Genomic DNA, 17,931 nt, shown 5'->3' on the forward strand with positions numbered 1-17,931 from the left:
TAACTAAACCAATAAAATATTACGAATTTTATTTTTTATAGCATAATCGAATCAAGACGCGTTGAAATTTTTTTACGAAGATCATTAACATGTGCAATCAACAGGTCACAAACCTTTAATTTTAAAAAATAAAACGTTAAAATTATTTTCAACTTAACAAATGCGAGAGTAAAGCAGCAATATTACTGGTCTAGACTACCCGTATTTAACGCACATGAGTTATACCTCGGAGAAGGGAGGCAGGTTAAAACATGGAAATACCACATTCTTAGGTCACAGTATTCCAATTTTCCATTAGAAAGGACCCTATATCTTCCCCCATGCACAGATATGATTAAGAGAAAATAGAGATATTGAATAAAAGATACAGGTAAGAAACCAATGGTGATCGCATAAACAATAAAACCCGAAGACGCATAATAAAATTCATAAACGTACACTATTTTTTTGAGACACCTGCCAGTCCAGAGTGTAAATTCAAACAACCCCGAGAGCAGGACATCTGAATTTCTTTATTAAATGGCTAGTACTAAATACAAAGCAAACACAGCTGCCACTTTAAATTTTTGTTCAACATCCATAGGAGCTTTTCACTTTTATTTTGGCTAGATTAATAGTTATTAATACTTGACTCTTCATCGAGGGTTCATAGTTAACCCCACATGTCGTTAGCCGTAGGGTTAGCCTTTACTTAACCTTTCAATGCATCGAATATAAATACCTTTAAGGTAATATATTTAGTGTAGATGCATCTAGCTGTCAGTTGTTACGTGAAAATCTCAGTCAGCAGAGTTAAGCCCCAGGGTGCCGTGGTTTTTAATAAGAATTTCAGTAATTTCATGCAAAAAATGAAACGTCATCAGGGCCATATCTAGGATTGTTTTCGGAGGGGGTTTTACATAAAAAAAAACTAAAAAAATGCATAAAAAATTGGTCTATATTCATTGTTATTACGTTTTTACGAGTCGGAAAAAATTTCGGGGGTTCTAACTCCCTAACCCCCACCCCTGGATATGGCCTTGAACATCATATACTCTAGAGTGAATGATAAAGCAAGGAACCTTATCATTGGTAAAAGTGGCTCTATTAATAAGCCGTTTCTTGATTTAAATTTACCTATTTACTTAATTATTTAATTTACTTAATTTACTAAATTTACTTAATTATTGTTTCATGTGTACCTTCCATTCTTCTTCAATTACACGTAGGGGGGATGTTCCACCAACCCCCTCAAAACTAGATCATCTTTTGTCTCTGACTATTCTGCATATTATCTTCGTAATTGTGGTAATATTTGGATTCCATTCAGTCTATGAGTCAGATCACATTTCAAACCCCTGACTACTTGTCAGTCCGTTTGGAATACTTTACCTGAGTTGGTTAGAAAATGTAATTCCTTTGGTGCCTTTAAAAGGACTGTTAAAGCATCTTTAATTTATGGTTAGTTTTCTTTTCCATCTTTTCTTTTTTGACACCCACATGCGGTTCATGTCTCTGGTCAAAGTTGAAATTGTGTGATGTTTTGTTTAACTGGCATGTCATTTTGCTCTGGTTTGATTTCTGGATATAGTCAGTGGCGGGCGCCAGACTTATATTTTCATTTTTATTTGTGTTTGTGTTTTTATTTCTCTCCTTTTTTAATTCTGTGTTTTTTCTTCTTGCATTACCAGACATGGAGCCTTACGAGAGGAGGGGGAATATTTGATGTTGCTGTGATTAATGTTATACAATAATGTGTATGGTTTAAATTTATTGTTGAATAAATCTATCCATCTATCTAAACCTGTCTATAAAATAAAAGCAAAACACAAATTGCATAAAGAAACAAAATAGGAGCTCTTTACCTGACTTCTCTGATAAAGGAAAAAACCTTGCTAAGAAAAGAAGAATGCGTCCACAAAATACGTTCTTCTCAGATTTAGAAAGTCGTCGCAATAAATCTAAAATTAATAAAAACGTCCGTTTGTTAAATCTAATAAATTGTACATGTTTTGAAAATACAAAAAAATTAGGTTACATATATTTTCAAAAATATATATATGTATATACAAAACATATATATACATACATACATACATACATATATATATATATATATATATATATATATATATATATATATATATATATATATATATATATATATATATATACATAAAATACGTGTTCCAGGGCAATTGGACCACTGATGGCAGATCAAATGAGAGGAGCTGTTTGTACGCGCTAATGAAAGAGTATGTGGGAGGAGCTGTTTGTTCGCACCGAGAATAAAGAGCCAGAAATCATCTGCGATAAACTTACTGCTAATTATCTTTATACAGTGGGAGAAAGGAAATATCCGAGTCTTACTTTGTATAAAGAAGTAAAAGAGAATTTTGGACAGGAGTTTTATTTTAAGCTGGGATTGCCCATTAAATATATGAGGATTTGGATTCAAATTCGAGCTAATTGTCTTCCAGTTTATGGTAAGGGTGTAAAGAAAATGAAGGAAGGTCCAGAGGCCGGGTGTAGTTGCTTGAGATGTGGGGAGAATGATTATGGGTTGGGCAATTTCCTCCTTTGGTGTAAGCAGCTTTCTCATTTAAGGGGATCAATTATCCAAAAAGGGGAAGATAGGCTGCTTCGTGGGTTAATGAGGTCTGGGTCTCCCCGTTATATTGTGAAAGTAGGAAATTTTGTATTGAAGGGAAGGATGTCAAATGTAGTGTAATTTTTCTTTAATATTTATATTTTTTGTAAATGGCTTTAAAAGGCTCTTAAATACATATTATTATTTTTATTATTTATCTTAAGCTTTTAATGCCTTAGCTTTCAGAAAAATTATAGCTCACCATAATAAGAACCCTAACAAATGTCACTATTTTTGCCTTAAAACTTGTTAATATTAAATTATTATAGCTTATCAATTAAACTTATTAATACATGCTTGAAAACTACTAATCAGAAAGATGATGTTGCTTTTTACTCATTTCTTGTCTCAAATTTTAAACTTAAATCTCATATTGAGACAAACTTTAATACAAACATATCGTAAAATCCCCCCAACCATTTTCAGCTGACAATCAAGCCCTTGAAGAGGAAATCTAAAATGATCACACAGTCTTTCAGGTTAAGTCCTAAACTGATAAAAAACAAGTCATATAGATGAAGTAATCTCAAATTGGAACAATGGCAAAATAATAATCAAAACTACACTGCAAACTTTAAACAATTTCCAAAATAAGCATTGTCATTTAACAATAACCCTTAAATACTTAGTTGAGTCCCATAATACAGAAAATATACAAAAGTTATTTTATCCTTAACAATGCATTTCGAAAACCAGCAATTCTTTAATTATTGTTAATAAAAGGCGAAGGACAATCAATTAATTGACTTTTTGATAACCTTTTCTAACCAATAATATAAGGTTAACCTTAATTTAATCATTAAGTCAATTACGTAGAAACAATTGCAAAAAATCCACTTTTTATACTCAATAAAACTACCCTAAGAATTCAAAAGTAATTTGCCTACAGTCCATAAAACTCAAAATCATTAATAATTTCATTATTCATTAATTTTGTATTAATTAAATTATTTTTTATTAAATTAATTAATTAATACGTTATTAATAAAATTGATAAACTTAAATTAATTAAAACGTTAATTAAAAAGTTCCATATAAGTGTTTCTTCGCAATTTAGGAAACATCTCAGACTGAAACGGAACAAACTAGGCCCCAAACTTGTCAAAGTCTATATATTTCCTGTTGGTTTTATCTTAGACATCCAGGGCAATTTCTGTTTGCTTCAAGGATGAAATCTTATACGAGTTAATACTTGTTCGTTTCAAATACTGTGTTTTAACACGCAAAAATCATAATACTGATTTTTAATATCCATTAAAATACTGATCTACTTAACAACTTAATTGACTTAATACATTCCGACTATATTATTCCAATTGTTTAGTTGATCATATTACCGATAGACTGCTTGCTGAATCATTATTCTTTTTGGTCCATCCACTTTCATTGCCAGCTAGACCCATGAGCACAAAATATATGCAATTCATAGATAATGTGATCCCATATAGGCTATACTTCAATAATACAAACTACAGTTCGATGTAACTCATTCTTTCCCTTAATTATCTCTTAAAATACTCTTAATTAGCTGTTTCAATTTAGACATACTGATAATCTTCCCGTTAAATGGAAAAGCTAAAAAAGCCGAAAAATGGTACGCGTATTTTGTGGAAAGCGGGGGGGGGGGCGGTTATTGGATATACGGAGATGAGAACCAAGCCAAGATCCCAAAACAGTCATGCTCCAGGAAATGTCCTAGCAGGCATGTTCCAGGGTCGATTCAGCCCAAACCTTGAAATTTGCAAAATAAGTATATCAAAATAAAAATATATTCAAAATAAATAATAAATAAATATACTCAAAATAAATAATAAATATATGAATGAATAAATAAATATATACTATAAAAAAATATTGTAGAAGAATGGCAAAACAAGTCAATTCTGACTTCTTACCATTACACATTCTTAGAATTATGTTTTTTGTCATGTCAAAATAAGCCTCAGACTTCCAGAGATCAATGTGATCCTCAACATAGCCAAACAGCTCCTCGGCTTGATCCACTCTAAGTAGGTCAATCGCATCTGAAAGAAGGTTTGCTGGCAAGCTATTCGTCCCAAATTCATCAGAAACAGCGTTTATGGATGAACAAACAATTTGTCGAACACCATCAACATCTCCATTCTGTTCCATATGTTTAGCAAGGGCATTGCGGAAGCTCTGTTCAATGACCAGTTTTTTGTGTCTGTAAAAAAAAAAGAGCATAGGCTAATACGCATGCCCTCTGCTTCATCAATCTATTTTAAACCTCTCCCAGAAAAAAATTAAACTGGGGGATTTTTTTTAGGTTTGGTATCATAAAGGGATAAAATGATATTTCTAAATATTTTCAAGAAAAGTAAATATTCGGTTTTTTTTTTCAGGAAATTTGGCCTTTATGTTTTTTTTTTTTTTTTTTTTTTTTTTTTTTTTTTTTTTTGGTGAAATTGAAGTCTAAAGCAATTTCAAAGTTGATTCGTTCTCAGAAGGTTCGATACACATAGTTAAAGAATTTAAAAACCCAATCCAAAGTCACAGGCTCTTTTTATGGCGTAGGAGGTGGGGGCTAAAATTCAAGCCTTTAAGTGAGATTTGGGGATATTTCCCAGTTTCATGTTTCTTTGTAACCTTAGTAAATTATTTTCAAGGTTCTTATGAACAAACATTTGTGTTGCAATTTGTTGTTACCGGAAGCCTTAGAATAACTAGATAAAGAAAACTTTTCATGATCAAAAATGCACCCAAGTTTTTTTTTATGGGGGGGGGGGGCTACAAAAACTTAAAAAAAACATCAAAAATGTGTTTATATTCATTTTTGTTACGTTTTACGAGTTGTAAAAACATTTTTGGGGGTTCGGAATCTTAAAGTGGTATCTTAAATTTTTTATAATACCAAACCCAAAAAATTAAACTGGGGGACTTTATGATAGGCCTACTGCAACCTTTATGATACCAAAGTATTATTTGGATATAATTATCCAGGTCTTGGGGAACTGGACTCCCAAATCCCTGCCTGTGGGCTATCAAAATAACACCCTCATTATTATAGTTGACTAAAACCTTTCTTGACAATAGTATTCCTATTTTTAACAGCGTACAGTTGTGAATCTCAATCTCAAAGCATTTGACATATTTTTGGAAAAGTGTTATCGAGTTTTAGACAAATTTAAAAATTTCATTAAGAATTTCTATATGTTAAAATAGCCTTCTAAGATTAAAGTACTTTTAATTTGGCAGAAAATGCTCTTATAAAGGAATGAAAGAGGAAGCCTTCTTACTGTTGTGTATTAATTGGACTTATTTTTAATAGAAATTTTTTGTGTGTTTAAATTAAAAAAAATATATATATATTCATTATTATTTATTGGTATAAAATATGACAGTTTTTAAATGGCTTTCACATGCTAACATTGCTCAACTAGCATTTTTTCAAAAAAAAACAAAAAACAATAATATATAAAATGTCAATTGTCTATCCCTTATAGTTCATCTATATTTTGCTTGATGACAGGTTCATTCACAAAGCTAACGTCAGAATTTATCTAATGCCTGTCTGATTTATAATTAGATTTATACGACATCCACCCATAAGAAGGAGAGATGTGCATCCATTTTACACCATATGCTTGAATTCATTTACGAGTTTTTTTTTTCTAAAGGTAAGGATTGATCAGAAATTCTTTGATTGGCCACCTTAGCTAAATTCCGAAAAAATTCAAATAAATTGAAGTCCAGTGCAACAAATCTAAGTAAAGCTGTTGGCATGCAAAGTTTAGTATGGTTGCCACAGGCTCTCCTGGCCTGTCTTAGAGTACCACCTACCCCAACCTATTTCTTTCAAAACCAGAGGCAACTATATTTGCCACGAGCACATTTTCCCATTATTTCTTTAACAAAGTTTTTCTTGGGGTCCATATTTACATGTCTTTATAAAAATATAACTTTCCTAATAAGAGTTGATTAAAAACTTGCAAAGTAGCCATGTATCTTGCTTGAATCAAGTAAAATCAGCAAGGATTGATATAACAGATATAAAATAACCTTGGCTAATTCAGGGAAAGACAAGTATGCATCAAACATGTGTGTTTTCAGGTTATAGCTTGTTGGCTACGTTTCTCCTCAATCCAAGCTACAGTATTCATCCTTATAGGGGCGTCACGTATTGACCCTTCCCCTCGATGTTTTTGGCCAGTGGATAAATATAATTGAGTCAGTAAAATAGTGACATGAAGCACTGCTATTTTATTGCTACAATTTGTTTTATTAGGTAAATAGGCATATAGAAGTACAAGAAGTCTGGTATCAGTTGATAAAAAAAAAAATATGGATTAATCTTAATAGAAACCTGACCCCAATCAGTATATAAAATAACCAGCCAGTCAGTAAAGTAATTGATCCCCCCGAAAAATTTTGGCTAGTGACACCTTTGTATCCTTACTCAAATCACCTATTTTTTCAACTTTATGTCCTAAAGATAAGTAAAAGCAAATACTAAGTTTATTAAAGACCTTACCCTATTTTCAATTCATTAATGAGTGGCTTTCCTCTTTCTCTGTCTGATATATATGCATTTACTGCATCCTAGAAGAAAAAGAAAGTATTAAATATAAACCAAACACCCAATTCTATTTTAAATCAGGTAGGAGGGGGCGGTTGTACTAGGGAAAAACTCTAAAAACAAGTATTCGTTCCTTCTCAAGTGACGGAGTGTACCCTACCAAATCCAGATAATTATTTGGAGTTTATTGATTTGCTAAATAGTATACAAATACATAAGTTAACCTGCATAAACTATATATGCTTAGTGTTACCATTGCCAGTGGATTTGAGAGTTCCTCCCTACCCCCTCCTCCCCAAAAACCTCCTGGAAAAAAGCCCTAGGCTAAAAACTACTTTAGCTGATTTTCTGGTGCTTTTTCATTTTTCTTTTTATTGGCATTATAAACTAAAGATTGATGAGAAATCAGTAAAAAAAAAGAATGCAAACCCAAAAATCAACAGAGCCAATGTTTACCCTAGAGCCACATCCAGTCATTAGGGAGGAGCCTGAATTCAGTTGCAACAGTTCCAATTCCCATATTTGGAAAGAGCATTGGTAAATTTTTCCTTTTCTCAATTTATTCCCTAGCTATAAGATGAGCATACTGTACAATGCCCCTTTTAAAATTTTTCATTATTATACTAATTGCTGACCTTGAAAATCCTATTTCATTGTCAGATTATGATTCCCCTGCCACCGCATTTAGACAAATCGACGTTCCTGTCTCAGTCACTGAATCCGAGGAGATAAACATCGTTACGCTTATGAAACGTGGCAATTCTGAAGGGTTAGATAACCCCTTTTCTAATCTTGTAAAAGTCGTTACGCCTGGTACTACAACTGTATTTGCACATATAATAAATTTAATATTTCAGACAGGAGTTTTTTCCACTTCTTTTTAGGTTACAAAAGCTATTGCTCTACATAAAGGGGATGACTATAATAATCCGTAAAATTACCCCCCAATTTCAATACTGTCTGCCTTTTCTAAAATTGTAGAAAGAGAGCTATATAATCGGATCTACAATTTTTTTTTGAAAAATCAGAAGTGTTTTCAAAGCTTTAATTTGATTTCCGACAGGGACATGGGACTGATCATCCAAAGCTCATTATTAACCAGTTTGTGAGTGATTATCTTAACGAAGGGGAAATTCCTGCAAGCCTGGTCCTGGGAATTCAAAAAGGGTTCGACTCAATTTCTCACTTGATTTTATTTTCTAAGCTTAATAACTCAGGAGTTTTTGGGAAAGCATTGGATTTAGTAAAATCATATCTTACTTAGAAAACACAAGTTTCTATAATTAATAATTCTCCCTTTTCTTTCATTCCACTATTGTCATTGGTTGGTGTCCCTCAGGGTTCAATTATGGGCCCTCTTTTCTTTCTTCTTTATATTAACGATGCGTGTTTTGCTACCAGCTTCATCTTCTCTAGATACGCAGTTTACTGATGATACAACTGCTTGTATATGCGGTAAATCTTAGAATGAGCTTCTAATAAATATTTCCCATGCATACAGTCGTATTTCTAAATAGATTTCTAAATAGAACTTCTAAATTCTAAATCGTATTTCTAAATAGAACTTGTGCTTAATAAGAAAAAAATAAACTTATTATTTATTGTAGAGTTGGGTGCAGATTTCCAAAACTAACTAACGTTTGCGTTATGCTAGAAGAAGGTTTATCGTCTATTGAAAGAGTGATATGAATTCGTTATCTAGGTGAGGCTATTGACAAAAATTTTTCATGGAAGGATCACATCAATGTTGTTCGTGCAAAAGCATTACGGGCCATTGGTATTATGAACTGACTGAAAAATTTAATTCCTGACTCTCCACTTAAGTCACTTTATTTTAATTTAGAATAATATCATTTTTATTACGCGGGATTGGTTTACCTAAATACGTTTCAGTCTAATCTTATTTCACTTCAAAAGATAAAGAATAAGGCTGCTTGTGTCCTTAGTTATTTCTACTGTCTCCTTCTCTTTTGCCAAATAAATCAATGATATAATCATAATACACAATTGTGGATATTCTCCCAGTGAGTCTTACTGCCCAGTCTTCTATATTTTTGTTTAAAGTTAAATTCTACCGTGAAGCTCTTCCTAAATACTTCTATCAAATGAACATGTTCCTTGTGTCCCAAAATGCCCATTTCTACTCGATCTGGGCCTCGTCCATTAATCCCTTCGCCAAAATGTGAGAGGTCAAGATTTACAGTGTGGTATATGGTTCCTTTGATTTGGTAGAAGTTTGTTGCATCTATAGATGCAATGTTGTCACTTACTGCCATTAGATATCGGCCCTGAACGCTGCTTGTTCAATGCTTTAAAAATTTATTTTTGGTGAAGGATGGTGTCTTGTATTTATTTATATTTTTTATTATTTTGTGATTGTTTGGATGATCTTTCTGCACTCCCTGTCCACCGTTGCCTGATAATTAGTATTATTAAGCTGGTATTGTCTTGAATGGACGTGTGTTGGCAGCAGGTTGGAGTGGCATGTCAATGCTATTTCATTGCTGGTCTTTTCATTTTTCAGTGAATAAGCATTTTTCTAGAAAAAGCATTTTTCAATGTAAGTAAATCCAAAAAAGGTATTTTTCTAAACCTGGGGAAAGAAATTTGGAACAGCTCCAATACCTCCCCCTCCCTGGCTGCCCCCCAAGTAATGCTAAAGTAGGGGATGGAAGTAAAGTGAAGCAACGTACTTTTAGGAATGAGATATTTTCATGGCTTCCTTCAAATGTCCCCTGGTCTTAGCAATTACCAAGCATTAAATTGTCAGTTTGATTAGCTCCTAAATTGATTAATGCCCAAAAAACCACCAAATCCCTTTTCTATAAGCCAGATAAAACTTCAAGTGCATGGCAATGTAGTCTACTGTGCTCAAATATCTTGTCTAAAATTGCAGTTGAGAGGCTTGTTGCTAACTTGGACAGCAGTTGAGTTAGGTGAACAATATTTTCATGAATGTATCAAGAGCCTAAAATATACACTTGGGAGGTATTATTGAGCCAATATCTCTACACTTTCCTTATTTTTGGGGCTTAGAAATGCTATTTGTTTAGAACACTATACACATAACATGTCTGTACCCGTCTAAATTTTGACAAATGACATTTTACCTTAATTTTGAGCTTTCAATGTCTTTTTCCTTGGTTCTAATTCTTGAGAATACAATTCTTAGTATTTATATTAATTGCTATCAACGTACTTTTCTAAATTAAGAAATATGTTATTTTTGACACCTTATAAGTCAGAATTGAGGCACAAAACACTTTCCTTGTATGCCATTTGAGTAGTAGATCTATTTATCAAGGTTTCATGTGCAGGGGCGGATCCAGGGGTTGTTTTTAGGGGTAGGCTAAAAGACCCCCCCCCTCCGAAAAAAGGTTGAAAGTTGTACTAATTACAGGGACAGAGGGGTAAAAAAAAACCGATGTGGAAGCCAAGTTTTTATTGGTGCACTACCCAACCATTAACTCTGTATCTACCACTGTTCACGTGTGTAACACAAATATTGAAGGTCAGTGCCCCTTGAGAGGGGAAGAAATGTAGGTATGTGCTTCAAAATACCTTCCCAGGGGATCAACAGGTCTCTGGATCCATTCTTGAAAGCTTTAATTGCCTAACTTTGCTGCCCTGCTCTGTTAGCCCTGCCTGCCCTGCTCAATGGTATTATTGCTGCATTCTACTCTCTAAAAGGAACAATTTAGAATTCTGAAAACTACTTTAAAACATTCTAAAACGCTTACTTAGCCTATATCATTCCTTAACGTGTACTAGAAAACTTTACCCCCGTCGCTCCTTAATGGTCAAATATATGCCGTGACTTGTATGCTATATATCCAATGAATTTTCCATGCATCATCTATGGCATCCCCTGCTTATGCTGTGATGTTTAATTTGTATGCATGCAATAGTTGTTCATTGTTGAATAGGTGATCTATATTAAATGTTGCAGTGTCTTTTTTTGTCTTTTCTTCTTTTTTGCACTTTTTCTCTGTTTACTTTTTGCATTTTTTGACAGGTTAGAAATCAATAAAGAAATTATTGATAAATTGACTTAATGGTAAACAAGCAAACAACAGCATTATGCTTTTGATATAATTTAGCTAGGAAAAATGAATACATAACTATGATGCTTTTTCATGCTCTTTCTCAATATTAATTTAAAGAACTTTTCCCACAAAATAAGTTTTTCAAAGAAAAGTAAAGAACTCCATTAAAAAAATTTAGCAAAAATAAAATAAAATAATCTACCAAGCGTGAAACTACCACAAATCAGCATCTATAAATAAATGAAACCCAAAACGAGCAGAAATTACAATAAATAACCGAGTAAAACTCAAAACGAGCAGAAATTAACATGAGTAAGGCTCAGAACCCCAATGCCTTCCCAAGGCCAGAACATAATTTGCACTTCACTGAAAAAAAAAAAAATACAAATGAATGTGCATTGTCAGTTTAATATACATATACTGATATCTAGTAATCAAAATGTTATTATTGTTTGATTTATTAAAGTTATAAAAGTAAAAACATTTATATTTTTTCAGTAAAGTGCAAATTTTGTAAAGTGCAAAAGTGCAAAGTGCAAGTAAAGTGCAAGAAAGCCATTTATTAATCAAAATGAGCCCTAGTCCTGTTAATTTCTGCTCGTTTTGAGTTTGACTCAAAACGAGTTTGACTTTGCTCGTTTGGTTAATTATTGTAATTTCTGTTCGTTTTGGGTTTCATTTATTTATCGATGCTGATTTGCGGTAGTTTCACGCTTGATAGATTATTTTATTTTATTTTGGGGCTAGTTGAATAAATTGTTTTAAGGGGCTAGTTGCCCTCCAATCACTTTCAACTATTAAAAAGGGCACTAGAACTCTCAATTTAAAATCGAATTAGCCCCCTTTGAAGTTTCTACGACGACCATTTCCATATGAAGTGCCCAGATCTAAAGGAAAAAAAAATGATAAATAGTGCATTGTGGCAACATCGTTCATATATGCCCTCAGGGCATAACTTAAAACCCTTGACCAAAGGGTTGTGGGGAAGTGTCCTCCTTAAAAACATATTTTCATTCTGGAAATCAACTACGCTGAACAAAATGACTATCTTAAAATTTTGATTGGAATTGTTTGGGGAACGACTCAAAATTTTGATTGGATGTGTTTGGGGGAATGATGGGCGTGGGGGGGGGCTAGTTGCCCCCCAATCACTTTCGACTATTAAAAAGAGTACTAGCCCTTCGAATTTCCAATTGAATGAGCCTGTTTTGAAGTTTCTACGACAACACCTTCTATAAAAACCTTATATGCCCCCAAGGGCATAACTTAAAACCCTTGCCCTGAGGGTTGCGGGGGAGTGTCCTCCTCAAAAACACATTTTCTATCTGGAAATCAACAAACTAAAAAAATAATATATGGTACATTGTGCCAACATTGTTCTTATATGCCCTCAGGGCATAACTTAAAACCCTTACCCCAAGAGTTGTGGGGGAGTGTCCTCCTCAAAAAGATATTTTATATCTGGACATCAACTATGCTGAACAAAATGACTATCTAAAAATTTTGATTGGAAGTGTTTGGGGAAATGATGGGCGTGGGGGGGGGGGCTAGTTTCCCTCCAATCACTTTTGACTATTAAAAAAGGCATTAGCCCTTTGAATTTCCAATAGAATGAGCCTTATTTGAAGTTTCTATGACAACGCCTTTTATAAAAACATTATATGCCCCCAGGGCATACTTTAAAACCCTTGCCCTGAGGGTAGTAGGGGAGTGTCCTCCTCAAAAACATATTATCTATCTGGAAATCAGCAACGCTGAACAAAATGGCTATCTCAAAGTTTTGATTGGATGTATTTGGGAGAATAATGGGCGTAGGGGGGGGGGCTAGTTGCCATCCAATTTCTTTCGACTATTAAAAAGGGCACTAGCCCTTTAAATTTCCAATCGAATGAGCCTTTTTTAAAGTTTCTACGACAACGCCTTATATAAAAACCTTATATGCCCCCAGGGCATAACTTAAAACCCTTTCCCTGAGGGTTGTGGGGGAGTGTCCTCTTCAAAAACATATTTTCTATCTGGAAATCAACTATGCTGAACAAAATGGCTATTTCAAAATTTTGATTGGATGTGTTTGGGGGAATGATGAGCGTGAAGGGGGGGGCTCGTTGCCCTCCAATTACTTTCGACTATTGAAAAGGGTACTAGCCCTTCGAATTTCCAATCGAATGAGCCTGTTTTGAAGTTTCTACGACAACGCCTTCTATACAAACCTTATATGCCCCCAAGGGCATAACTTAAAACCCTTGCCCTGTGGGTGCGGGGGAGTGTCCTCCTCAAAAACACATTTTCTATCTGGAAATCAACGAAGTAAAAAAAAATAATATATGGTACATTGTGCCAACATCGATCTTATTTGCCCCCGGGGCATAACTTATAAACCCTTGCCCTGAGGGTTGTGGGGGAATGTTCTCCTCAAAAAGATATTTTCAAGCTGGAAATCAACTACGCTGAACAAAATGGCTATATCAATATGTTTATTGCAGGTGTTGGGGGGAAGGAGGGGCGTGGGGGGGGGGCTAGTTGCCCTCCAATCACTTTCGACTATTAAAAAGGGCACTAGCCACCCCAATTTTCAATCAAATGAGTTTTTTTTCGAAGTTTCTACGATAACTCCTTTGATACGAAGTGCCTGTCGAAGAAAGAAGCAGAAAAAAAAAACACATTGTGGCCACATCGTTCTTTACTTAGGCAGCGCTAGCGCGCTGCCTATGATAATAATTGGTTATGTAGCAAATTATTTTTTTGAGACCTTAAAGTGACTTAAAACAGCCAATAGTAGCCAAGAGTTTAACAATGTGTTTCTGAAAAAAGTATCTAGTGAAGAAAAATTGCCCTTTGTAGCTGATTAAGGAATAATAATGATTATTTTGATTAATCTCAGGTATTAAATGTTATTTTAAAAACAAATTTATAGCAATTTTGAAAGAGCAAGAAACCCCTCAATAATGGCATCAGACCAAAACAAAAGTACACCATTGTTTGAAATCCTAAACTGGCAACTTACATCCCTTACATTGAACAATGTCAGTTTTTGCTGTGATGTTATTTATGAGGGGTTTCAGGCTCTATCTAAAAATTCCGACAAATGTGTTTTCGAAATATGTTTCACTAGCATTTTACTATTAAGACTAGCTTACTTAGATATAGGTCTTTCAAGGTCGACTGGTGTATAAGGCAACAACGATGCCTTTCCATGATCTTTTGTGCTTTTGACCAAAGTTCTTCGAGCGACGATCTCAGAAGCGCAGCATCCTTCTCAGGGCATTTTCCCAGTGTTGTGTTCTGTCGCCCATGTCTTCTGATGCCAGAAGGAACCCAACCCTACGCATCGTGGGGTAGGCGGCCCTCACCCATCCGCACCATGTGACCCCAATATCGTCATCGGTTAGTCACAATTCTATCGATCACGAGCGGCTGCTTTGTCTTTTCACGTATAGAGGCGTTGGTTAGCTTATCAGTCCACTGGATACCAAGGATACGCCGAAAACAGATGTTCTCAAAACCCTTGATTCGCTTTTTCAGCTGCTTAGTCAACGCCCAAGATTCGCAGCTGTACATTAGTACGGAGAGGACGTTACTATTGAAAAGCCGGAGCTTGAGCTAAAGGGAGTATGTCAGATTCCTCTGACTATTTCTTAACATATTGAAACCCCGTCCTACTCATGTAACCCTTGTGATAATTTCCTGCTTAAGATTTCCATTACATTGAAAGATACTATCCAGGTATTTGAAATTTTCAACCTGATCTAGTACATCAGATCTGATTTTGAGCGGTGAGGCAGGTAGGGTATTGACGCTGTTTCGCATGACTTTTGTTTTCCATGTACTAATTGACAGACCAACTCGCCTGGCCCTACTGGAGAGTAGAGCTATATTATTCTGTAGCTCCCCTCATAAATGAGATAGGAGGGTTATATCATCAGCAAAATCGCCGCCATAGAATGTGCGGTTTAGGTTCAGCTGAATTCCACCTCTGAAGTTACATTTTCGAAGTACATAATCGATGAGAATAGCAAACAACACTGGGGAGAGGATACATTCTTCGCGGACACCAGACTTCACACTGAACCATTCGGTAGGGTCCCCATCATCAGTCCGTACAGCATATAAATGATTCTCGTATAGCCTTACAATCATACAAACAACTTTGTTGCGAAATCCATAATACCGAAGTATTTTCCATAGTGAGTCTCCGTGGACCAAATCAAACGCTTCTTCTTCTTCTTCTATTTAACAGCAAGCGGGCTTTTCAGTAAAACTATTTAGCCCTTTTCCTTTTGCTTCACTCTGTGGGCTACAGAGCTACTGGCTTGATTGCCTCATATTTATTATATATATTCAGATATCTTTCAGCAGATCTTTCGACTCTAGGAGTTCAAATATAAGATGATAGATGTCAACGCTTTCAAATAAGTCAACCTTATATAGATGTCAATGATAGATGTCAACCTTATAAGAAAACCGAAATATATTTTCTTGTGATTATTATCTCTTCTAATCAGCAGTTGTACCAAACCAATTCTGCTCAAGTCATCCTCAGGGCTATACTGTGGTGTTTATCCTCCCCATAGTATAGTACAGACGGTTTGATATCATCTATTTTCCCTTCTTGTTTTTAGTTTTATTTTTGTGTTTTAAAGCTTTTTCCAATAGGCAATGATTAGAAGTCCTCCAAAAAAAAAGTCCCCCCGGATCCCAAATCAAATTCCAGTGAAAGTGTCATAGTGAAAGATACCCATCCTGGCTGGTCAAGCCTATCTCAAAGTTCTAATGATAGCTCCAATTCGGAGAATAGGACAATGATAAGTGTAGGGGCTAATGTAACCATAAACGATGATAATGGGTTTCAAGAGGTCCTCTCTAGAAGTTCTACAAAAAGGAAAAAAATCTCCCCAATTAAAAGCATTTCCCCTCTCCCTGCCCAAGATCCTACCTCCAAAAACTTAGGAATTTACCTTAAAATTACTCCCACTACCCCATTTGAAATAAAAATGATCACTGCAATAAGAGTTGCAATTTTTAAATTGCTAAAATCAATGTTCTCTCTTAAAATTAACCGTGATGGATCTCTGCTAATAGTTGTAGAAGATCAGAAATCAGCATATACAATAATTAACCTAAAATCCCTTCTGAATAACCCTATTATTGCATCTAATTGGAACCCAAAACAATCACCAACAAAAATAGTAGTTTATAATGTTCCCCCAGAGATATCTACTCAGGAGTTAAAAGAATGGATCTCTCAATGGATCTCAGATAGGGAAGGAAACACAATCCCAGTTGAGGATGTTACCCAACTTGGAAAACCTAACTCTAATGGCCTAAAAACTAGTAGATCCTTCTTATTCACACTGAAAGATAAAATTGATATCCCAGAAAAATTATTCCTATTTGGGCAAATCAAACCACACAAGGAATACAAACCTAAGCCTATCCACTGTCAGAAGTGTTTCAAACTGGGACACACAACAAACAAATGTAATGAAATTCTCCGAGAGTGTAGTAATTGTAAAGCTTTCCATCCTAAAGAGCTGACAACTTGCAACAACACTCAGCCTACATGCATCAATTGCAAAGGCCCACATGAGTCTACAAATAAATCATTATGCCCTGCATACAAGAGAAGAGCTCTAACACTCCAAATATAAACAGAAAAGGCCATCCCATATCCCTTTGCAGCAATGGAAGCAAATGCTGCCCAACGATACCAAATAAAGCCTGTAATGAAACCAACCAAAACCCCCAAGTCAAATGCCCCCAATGCGTCACGCACCCCATATAAAACACCATCTTCTAAGCCCCCAAGCTCAAATCCCTATTAGAAGGAATCACCAAGCCAACAAGCCTCCTTATCCGGTGAGATGAGGTCAGTTTGGCCCCCCCCTCCCAAGAAAAAACAAAACAGAAACACAACCCGGAAACAGACCCCTAACCAACAAAAAGGATTCACAACCAAAAATGCAATCCCCAAAAATTAGCTTATTCATTCTAAACTGTAATGCAGTTCAGGCCATGAACATACATCAACTACAGAAAACAAAAATTACTGCAGAATTGGCAAAAATCTACATCCCAGATGATATGCTCATTCAAGCAAAAAAAGATCTTGCTTTACTTTTAACAAAGCTGAACATTGATGCACAGTCATATGAAGAATAAATCAACAACACAACATTTATCAATACTCCAATGGAATGTAAGATCACTCACAGAAAATAAGCTAAAAGAACTAATATAATTTATGAATAATAATTCGATTAATATTGCTTGCCTCCAGGAAACTCATTTAACCCAAAATCAACAAGTTAAGTCTCTGGGATATACTATCCTGAGAAAGGATAGATCTTCAGAGAGAAAAGAAGGTGGTGTAGCTTTATTAGTTAAAAATAATATAAAATTTTTTTGCATCAATTTGCCAGATTTTGAAAATGATGTTGATGTGATTGGTATCAGTGTTTTGCTGAATAATTTAAAAACCTTCATAATAAGCTTTTATAACCCTAATGGCCAAACTACAGATGCCAAGTATTTATTTAATTATACGAATAATTCTAATATGTTAAAAAATATCATTATTTGTGGTGATTTGAATACCCACAGCCTTTTGTGGGGGAATAAACCAGCAAATAAAGCTGGTAAATTCATTGAGCATATGACTTCAAATAATAATGAATTAGCTGTTGCTACCCCTCAAAACTTGAATACATATTTCAAACCCA

At 34.7% G+C, this 17,931-nt stretch overlaps 1 protein-coding gene across 1 annotated transcript in view; it reads right to left on the bottom strand.

Moving 5' to 3' along the window:
- Hpr1 (THO complex 1-like protein Hpr1) overlaps positions 1–17,931 on the bottom strand; it is an 81,653-nt gene that overhangs the window by 50,344 nt on the left and 13,378 nt on the right. The window contains exons 2-4 of the mRNA XM_089096340.1: positions 7,122–7,189; positions 4,525–4,814; positions 1,845–1,940 (exon numbers count right to left, since the gene is read on the bottom strand). Coding sequence (XP_088952466.1) covers positions 1,845–1,940; positions 4,525–4,814; positions 7,122–7,189 — 454 coding nt within the window. The remainder of the gene's footprint in view (positions 1–1,844; positions 1,941–4,524; positions 4,815–7,121; positions 7,190–17,931) is intronic.

This window comes from Artemia sp. Qi Xiang Cuo, chromosome 11, assembly GCF_049724085.1.
Source record: "Artemia sp. Qi Xiang Cuo chromosome 11, ASM4972408v1, whole genome shotgun sequence".
Classification (NCBI taxonomy): Eukaryota; Metazoa; Arthropoda; class Branchiopoda; order Anostraca; family Artemiidae; genus Artemia; species Artemia sp. Qi Xiang Cuo.